At 39.7% G+C, this 9,891-nt stretch overlaps 1 protein-coding gene across 2 annotated transcripts in view; it reads right to left on the reverse strand.

Moving 5' to 3' along the window:
* The window catches only part of LOC126304410 (protein nanos), a 28,456-nt gene extending 19,032 nt beyond the window's left edge, over positions 1–9,424 (reverse strand). The window contains exon 1 of one of the 2 annotated variants that reach the window (XM_049991793.1): positions 9,237–9,424. In XM_049991793.1, the coding sequence (XP_049847750.1) occupies positions 9,237–9,360 (124 nt within the window). In that variant the 5' untranslated portion in view covers positions 9,361–9,424. Of the gene's footprint in view, positions 1–2,243; positions 2,544–9,236 lie in introns of those variants that run through there. The other variant, XM_049991794.1, reaches the window with a different exon arrangement.
* Between the last annotated feature and the right edge of the window lie 467 nt (positions 9,425–9,891).

The raw sequence follows: 9,891 nt of genomic DNA on the forward strand, positions 1-9,891 counted from the left end.
AAATAAATAAAGGACGGAAACTGTAATTTATTGAACTTTTTTTTAAACGCTTTTCTTTGGAACTGTAGGTTACTTCGCAGAATATATTACATTTTTCACTGATGCCAAATGGGTTGTGTACATCCTTCCAGTGTATTAGAACTACTAGTTTTTCATTTATTAGCCCTCAGCTCCTTTTTCATTCATTATTCTTACAGTTCAACTGAAAGTAATTACATAACTTGTTTGCACTCTCTGTGTGTCTTTAGAAATATTGTCAATAGCACCCCTGCTGATTACAATAACTCTTTCTTATAAAGTGTATAAGGGAGAACTGGAGCATATGAAATTACAAGGGACCCCGAGTGTAGCTGTATAATAGAGTTACCCTGAACATTTAGATTAAATGGCCACTTTATATTACAGTACTAGTACGTCATTCCATTCTGAAGTTAAAAACTAAAAAAATGTGTCTAATTGTTTCATACAGAACTGACTATAGGATGGACCCAGCGTAGTGTGACTATTTCTGTGAAGTTTCCACCAGTTCTTCTTTTAAACACAAGCTTCTAAATGACAACAACAGAGGTTGTTCAGATGTGTGTGAATTCCTAAGTGACCAAACTGCTGAGGTATTGGTCCCTAGACTTACACACTACTTAAGCTACCTTATGCTAAGAACACACACACACACCCATGCCCGAGAGAGGAGTCAAACCTCCGGCGGGAAGGACCGCGCAATCTGTGACACGGTGCCTCTAACTGCGCATATCAGAGGGTGTATTTTGTACTGTTTTGTAATACAAATGGCAACTCCAGCTTCAGCTTCACTTCTCAGAGTGGTCTGTAGTCCCAGGATATCTATATATTCTAACATATAAGTTGTTACTCAACAATGGCAAAGTGAAACGAAGCAAAACAATTCCAGGTGAGCGATGACCAGTTCGCCCATATACGTGCGATCTACGAAGCCAATGTGATGGATTGCTGCCCTCTAATTGTGACCTCCATACCAGAAAGTCACAAAATATTGAGATGCTAAAACCAGAGGTTGAGTAGTATAGAGTATGTATGCACAATGAAAGTGGGCAATATCTAAATAATTGAAAATTTCACTGTGTCATAGTTGCTATTTATGATAGTATTCACAATTATATAATGATTTCAGATTTTTGTTAAGAAAGGCTATTAATTCTTTATTCCAAGGAGGACTCATATACATTATGAATATGTCATCATTTGAAGGTTGCTGGAGGAGGAGGAAGAATAATGTGTAATTTTGCTATGTTTCATGCTAATTGAAGGTGTCGCCGGAAGAAAATATTAATCCACAAGAGCATATTTGTGATATTGGATACTACATTTTTAGTTAAATTCAGAAACAAGAACGCATATTCAATAAAACAAAAGAAATTATGTAGTATACTTACTTTTCTAATGGTACATAATGAATTTATTATCGGCCTGTGGTGCATTTGGAAACACAACAGATAAATCTGATCACACTAGTAGGTCTTTCTCCGTTGACAGTTTGCAGTACCTGCCAACAACCCCTTCGGTTGTGCCATCGTGAGTTTGAGTCAAGTTTATTTTTGAGTACACAATCTTGTAATCTTCTGTGTGTTAAATAAAGTAACTTCATTCATTATTACAATTATTTACTGAGAAGTGGCCTCAATCTACAACCAGTTGACAAACTTCTTTTACTCATTCTTAACCGTTGCTAGAAAAACTCTTATTCTAAAAAGGTACATATTTCGGCACCACTGGCCAAGGCAGATGCTGTATCGCCAACTTCACTAAGTCCCTAGCACAGTACAGAACTCGTACTAGAACAATGTGCTAACAAAAACTTTTAACCTGTTTTTTAGCACTGAACGGATTTAAATCCCATACATATGCTGTAATAAGCTTAGTGCTCAATATTAAAAAATTGAGGTACAAATTTAAATCTGACAATATTCCTAGCAAATACCAAGGCATTCTCCACAAGTGCATTACAGTGTCAATGGAGTGGGTAAACTTTACACCCACCTACAAAAAAAAATAAAAGAAAAAAAAAATTTCATTAGTTTTTGTTAAATTATATTAACAACACATTTGTTAAACGGGTGTTGATTGTAACTAGGGTCCAGAACCTGAAAATACCTTCTTTTAGCACACTCTTAGCAATATGATTGCACTTTCAATCACTTATACTACCAACTTTATGACCACTACAATTAATTAAAAAATGCAAGTTTGCTTCATTGTTGTTAACTTACTTTTCAAAGAGATACTGGTGTGTAAGTAAGGCCCTGATCCAGCAAATACTGTACTGAACATGATTTTCATCAGGAAAAGTGACACCTACTATTGAAACTTAAATTTTTGGGTTAAATTTAACTGAAAAATTTAAAACATATAATGCCGTCTGGGAGAAGAATTAATTAAAAACAATATTTTCGTAAAATTTGAAAACATGAAATAACTGACTGAATGGAAGTATTTTCAAAAGATGGGCATAAAGCACCCCACACACTCCCCTCGTTGGTACTGTGAGAGTGAAGGCTTCGCGGTGTTTTAACGAAAATGGCGGTGCATTACGTTCTAGATGGCATAAGAGCAAAGTCCTGATTGTAATTTCCTGGGCAGTGAGGAGGATGCAAAATTATCGAACCAGAATGACAACTACGCTGACAGGATTCAAATCTTTTGACCCTTATGCTTTCATTAACTGCCACACAGTTTACGGTACCAATATCCACATTTAACTAAAAATTAAATTTTCACAAAATTTATATTTCGTGAAACAATTAACTGTTGAAGTAAGTTTTGGTTATGTACAAGACGTCAGAAATATATTAATTTAGTTACTTCATGCAATGGTGGTCGTAGACTTTTATCTGGGGATGCAAGGCTATAAAACTGTCATTTTTGAGCAAAACTATGAAACTGCCATTTTTGATATAGATGTGTTACCAAGTTTTGAGATGTGTCGTGCTACAGGAACTAAATTTTATGACACAAAGAACTTACTGTACCCCAGAGAACTGATGATTACCCACTCAATATTTTTTTTATAGATCGTTTACGTTGAAACGTTAAAGCTAACGATGTTTTCATGATAAGCTTCAAAATAATCTTTTTCGTATTATTAAAATGATCAAAGACGTGATACCGCCACGTAATACTACAGTTATTGGCTAAACCAGAGGCTTAGCGAAATCGTGGAAAATCACTTCTAGAAGTGTACGAGAATATGACAATTCTGTAATGAATAAAACTCTGTACGCCAGATTCAAGGGGGCGGGGGCAAACACAATCTTTTGTGAAGATAAAAGGTTCTGTCAGACGGCCTAGAACAATCTGAAGATATATTCGTAGCATTATTTCGCTGTACACGTAGAACTTTTATCCAAATTGTTTATGATAAATTTACAAAGATATACAGAAAAGGAAAGATGGCCGAGTATACTCAGAGCATACAGTACTCTTTAGTACAATCGACAAATTGATATCTAATACCAGAAAGCTTAGATAACCGCTTAACCGTACAGCAGATTAATGTAAGGAAAAAGAAGAGTCAAGACGGTAACAGTTTCTTCCCATCTACGTACTAATCCCCAGAAAGGGCAGTTACCAGCAAGACGCAGTGTTTTATTTTCTGGAAACAGTGCAGCGCAGCTTCAGCGCATTTACAGAACGGTAGCAAAGAACCAAGAGCGGCTGTGGTACATATTATTTTCAAGCGACTGCTTGAAGTCGCAGTCTACCAGCAGCAACTGAAGAGTGCGTAAGACGCCAAAAGACCTTCCTGGCTAGGCGCAAATTGAGACGCGTGTGGCGTGGCGCGGCGCAGCGCAGCGCGCATTTTTGTAACTTCACTGGTTCAAATGAGACCGAGCAGATTGGGACGCGACAAGCGCCTGCGCCAGGTCACGCGGCGTTGTGGTTGTGGCACAGTTTCCCGCACCGAGCGCTACGCGAGTACTGTGGAAGGGGGGAGGCGGGGAGCGTATGTTCACTCCGGCATGGCGCATATGGGCAGGGGAAGTATTGCCCATCCGAAAAATATGGCCTTACTGTATACTGAATTTTATTATCGCTGAGTAGTGTTTCGTTTTGCGCCGTTTAAGCGCTCCATCTCTTTTCGGTAGCACATAATAATTTTCAGTTACATTTATCTGTGCAACCCTTTTGTTTTCTTTATCCTTTTATCAAGTACAATGCACAGATCAATAACTGGTGAGCCATTTGCCACTGAGATTATACCTTGTGCCTCCACAATGTTTTCAGATCGTAAGAAGGGGCAGACGATTCATTGTGAAGGTAGTGAGTAAGGAAGTAAGGAGTATTATAATCCCGTGATTTAGAAGCAAGACAGGAAAGTAAAACAAAGTTATCTACTTGCTGCCTGTTATGCTGACGTATCTCTACGATCTGTTGCAAAAAGTCTAAATGGCGTAATTTCCACAGATACGACCCGTCTGTGCATCTGGCAAAAAGCGTCCAAGGAATGAAGTACGTAAGTCCCACTACCGTTACTTGGATATGGATGTAATAAGACACGTTACACTATGTACACGTGGACATCACATTTCCACTGCAAGCTAGAAACAGTCGAAAAGCAGTCACAAATAACAGTATTTTAAGTGGCTCGCCGTGTTGACAAAAAGTATTTCAGTTGTTGCGTACACATAATCAACATGAATGAACTAATTATAGAACAGGGTATACAAATGAAAAAAAAATTGTCGGTATTATTACGAAAGTAGGAGTATCCTGAAAAAGTGTGGTGATTAGATATATTTAATTTGTTGAAATGTTTTGCTGACAAAGGCAGATCTACTTTCTAGATATGTTTTTCAAACTCTCGTTCACAAGATACATGTTTTTCGAACTCCCACTCACAAGACACACATGGCTTGACTTCCGCATTCCTTTTTGCACGCATTATGCTCAGCTGCTGACCATTGTTTTGTGCGACATGTCAATTGTTTACTTAGTTCCCACTCACAAGACACACATGGCTAGACTTCCGCATTCCTTTTGCGCGCATTATGCTCAGCTGCTGACCATTGTTTTGTGCGACATATCAATTGTTTACTTAATAACAACTATTTTATTCGCGAATCACACACTGTCAGTTTGGTAAGCCGTAGGTGAGTAACCAGCATCTGGCATGTGCCTATCATTCCATCTGAAGAGAATGGTCGTCATTATTTTAATACTGCTCAGATCAGGAGAAGGAATAAAATCCTTTGGTAAGTTTCAATTTCAGTCGTTCAGTGTTAAAAATATGTTGGGCTACGGGGATTCAACCAAAATTGCAATTTATTTTTTTGTGAATTGTTAAACTTTTCTCATTCGAAGAAGCATCACCATTCATGAGTGACGGCCACATTTCTCTTGTTGACAGTTTTAATTGTACTTCCTTTGTCAAAACACAGTGTAATTGGATAAACTCATCTCACAGCAGCTATTGCCACAGAATTCTGAAACAGAATGCCTCATTAAACAAGCAATGAGCAATCAAAGAGCTCAGTAGCTTACGAAATACCACATACTGTCGGTTTGCAGTAACATAAGAGAAGAAATTTTGTGTATATTTTCATACTAGGATACTCTTGTTTTACTTGCTGTCGATAATTCTTAAAAAATCACAGTGACTGGAGTGAAAAAATTACAAGGGAAGTATAATCACTGGTATATCGCCATAGATAAGAAATTTCCGTGTTTACGAATTGGAAAAATACTCTCCTCCTTGTGTACTATCATACGCCAAACTCTCGTTTCGATGTCTCGAGCGGTTTAGGAAATATGAGAGATGTGAATATTTCCTTCTCGCGGGCGTCAGGTCTGGAGTGAGCGCGCTACGTAGGATCCATTTTCTCGAGACCAGAGGCAGACAGAGACTTCCTCCCAAGTGTAAAGAAAAATTCAGCATGTTAGCTAAATTTCATTTCATACGCAGCAACATATGGTGTAATAAGCACGAAAATCAAGATCATAGCGACCCCTATTTTTCAGTGCAAACTTTTCGAATTTTGCATAGCGTCGTACCAAAACGTGTATACCACAATAAGTATGACCATTGTGACACGATACCAAAGCGCGACGCGCAAGTTCCGCGCATGGTGCGTTGGCTCTGCCCATATTGCGACGCGTACACATACTTCGTACGCGCCGGTTGACGTTCTGTGCTATAGAACCGAAGCGCGCACACATTGAAATCTTTCTCAAACAATTTTCAGAAACTATACAGCGATAATATTTGATTTTTGCCTTACTTGTAGTGTTATTAGTCACCTTCGTGCCGAAGTGCCCATCCTCTCGCTAATGGTCATACTTCTTGTGGTATACACATTTCAATAAGCCACTATGCAAAATTCGAAAAGTTTGTAATGAAAAATAGGGGTGGCAATAATTTTGCGTTTGGTGCTTATTGCACCATATGTTGCTGCGTACGAAATTTAGGTAACATATTGAATTTTTATTTAAGCTTGGGAGGACGTCTCTATCTGTCCCCGATATCGAGAAAAATCCTATGTAGCGCGTTCACTCCCGATCTCACGTCCGCGGGAATGAAATGTTATCATATCTTCTAAACCGCTGGAGATATCGAAGCGAGATTTCGGCGAATGATGGCACACAAGGAGGAGAGTCCTTTTCCAGTTTGCAAAAACACTGGACTTTCTTATCAATGGTGATATATCAGAAGTTGTACAGTATTTTATTTTCTTCATTACAGTGACTGTAGTTCTTTTAAGAGTTATCGATAGCTAGTGAAACAAGAGTTTCCTAATATGAAAATAAACATGAAATTTCTTCTCTTATGATACCGCAAACAAACACAATGAGGTTTTTCGCAAGCAATTGCTCTCTCTCTGGTCGCCAAGTACTTGTTTAATGAGATACTATGTTTCAGAATTCTGTCAGCTGCTGCAAAAAGTAGTTTGTGCACATTATACTTTGGTTTGGCAACAGGAATACAATTAAACGTGTCAACAAGAGAAATTTGGAGTTACTCATAAATGGTGATGTTTCTTACAACGAGAAAAGGTTAACAATTCACACAAAAATAAATCGTCAGTTCTGTTGGAATTTTTGTTGAATCTAGTAACCCATCGTGGTTTCAACACTGAGCCACTGGAATGGGAACTTAACAAAGGATTTTAATCGTTTTCTTCATTTGAGCAGTATTAAAATAATGACGAGCGTACCGGTAGCCTTCAGGCGGAATGACACGCCCATACCAGATGCTGGTTACTCACCTACGGCTTGTCAAACTGACAATGTGTGGTTCCCGTATAAAGTCGTTGTTATCGAGAAAAGTAAACAATTGATACGTGCCAGCTGAGACTAGAGGGCGCGACAGGAATGCAGAAGCTAGCCAAGTGCGCTTTGTGAGAGGAAGATTTCACGTCGTTAGAAAAACAGTCATTGCCTTTGTCAGCAATACATTTCAACAAATTAAGTATATCAAATCACCACACTCTTTCAGGATACTCATACTTTCGGAATAATACCGATCACTACGTCATTTGTGCAGCATGTTGTACAATTGCTTTACTAATGCTGTCAATGTTTATGAAACTACTGAAATGTTTTTTCTCGTCACGACGAGACGATTGAAATATAGTTATTCGTGACGGCTCCTAGACTGTTTCTGGCTTACAGTGGAAATGTGATGTCCACACATACGTAGTATAATGTCTATTACATCCATATCCAAATATTGATAGCGAAACGTATGTACTTCATATCTTGGACGCTTTTTAACTGGAGCACAAAGGGATCATACCTGTGGAAATCATGCCATTTTGTAACAGATCGTAGAGAAGGCAGCATAACAGGCAGTAAGAAGATAATCGGTTTACTTTCCTGCCTTCCTTCTACATCACATGATTTTATAATATTCCTTACTTCCTTATTCACTGCCCTCACGATGAATCGTCTGTCCCTTCTTTTTAAAAAAAATGGCTCTGAGTACTATGAGACTTAACATCTGAGGTCATCAGTCCCTTAGAACTAACTACTTGAACCTAACTAACCTAAGGACATCACACACATCCATGCCAGAGGCAGGATTCGAACCTGCAAACGTAGCGGTCGCGAGGTTCCGGACTGAAGCGCCTTGAACCGCTCGGCCACCGCGGCTGGCTGTCCCTTCTTACGATCTGAAGACAATGCGGAGGCAGAATGTATAATTCCAGTGGTTAATGGCTCACCAGTTATTGAACTGTGCATTGTTCTTGACAAATGAATAAACAAAACAGAAAAGTATTCAGATATATGTAACTTAAAACTATTATTAACTAAAGAAAAGATGAAACTTCGAGAAACGAAACACTACTCAGAGACGATAAAATTCAGTGTAGCGTAAGGTTGTATTTTTCGGATGGCCAATACTTCCATTGCCCATATGCGCCAAGCCGAAGTGAGCATATATGGCAGGACTGCCTTCCCGCTCTCCGTCTCACCACTCCCGCAGTGCTCGCGTGACTCGCGGCGCGAGAAATGTGCCGGGCCGCAAGCGCTGTGTTAATTCGTGAGATGAAGATTGTCGCTCAACGGAAACTGCCGTAAATAATCGTACATGGTGACTCCATAATTATGTTCTTTAAATATGGCATGCCCTCGAAAATGCAAGCATAATCCGTAAAAAATATTAAATGTTCCATCATAGAGATGCTAAAATCAAAATGAAAAATAAAACCGGGGAAATAATATATCTCTATGTTGTAACTTCATGTTACCGCACTTATCACTGAGGGAAAAAAATGGTTCAAATGGCTCTGAGCACTATGGGACTCAACTTCTGAGGTCATCAGTCCCCTAGAACTTAGAACCACTTAAACCTAACTAACCTAAGGACATCACACATATCCATGCCCGAGGCAAGATTTGAACCTGCGACAGTAGCGGTCTCGTGGTTCCAGACTGTAGCGCCTAGAACCGCACGGCCACTCCGGCCGGGTATCACTGAGAATGTGAATCCTAATTGAAATGCGACTCTTCCCATGCCAAAGCGAGAGGTCTCAAGTATGATGCATGGAATATGTAAATAATCAACCAGCCACCCAATGAATACTTGCTACACGCGTATTAGCCTCATGTTATCTCCCGAAAAGAAGTTACAAGGATTTATGCTACTCTGGAAGTTTAGTGTTAAGAAGTGCTGCAGAACTCGCACACAACTTTTCCAATAAGAATTCGAAAAGGCAATTATGTCAATCAAGACAACTAGTCCTTCATTTTCATGTATTGCTTACCATTAGTCTGTTGTGAATGGGTCTCCGAATATTTTAGTATGTCCACGAAGTCTAAGCTACTGCTGCTCTGGAAACGATGGTAAGTGAAATCCATAGCCGGCAGTGGTTCAACTCCAACTGACATCCGTCTTACGCTGGAACAGTAATCGTCCACCTGGTCAGACGAACACTGGCGAGTGCGATCGACTAACCTCAAGCCAGGTAAGGACACTGGTGACTTGGGGAGCCGACTGATGGAAGGGTACCAGTGAAATGTGATTGGTCGGACGCACAAGGGCGTGCCCAGCGAGAGGCGGGGGAGGAAAGCTGCCCCCACCCTTCAGAAACAAGTTTTCGCAAACCAAACACGCGCCCTGCCCCACCAAACAAACGTATTAGATGGGAATCAGTTTGGAGAAAGCCTAAAAATGTAACGGGCGCTGACTAGTAGCAGGTGGAACTAGAATCGTCACTGAAATCTCAAAACTATTTGGTCCTTCAGATGAAATTAACATCAGTCGAAATGAAAAAGAGCCGTCTACCCAACTCACAAACACACAGCTCAGTTCCTGAGTATTCTCTTGCAGACGTCGCTGCTTTTGTTTCATATTTAATTCAGTGGCGTACCAACTAATTTTAGTGTGTGTGTGTGTGGGGGGGGGGGGGGGGGGGGGGA

Source organism: Schistocerca gregaria, chromosome 1, assembly GCF_023897955.1.
Source record: "Schistocerca gregaria isolate iqSchGreg1 chromosome 1, iqSchGreg1.2, whole genome shotgun sequence".
Classification (NCBI taxonomy): domain Eukaryota; kingdom Metazoa; phylum Arthropoda; class Insecta; order Orthoptera; family Acrididae; genus Schistocerca; species Schistocerca gregaria.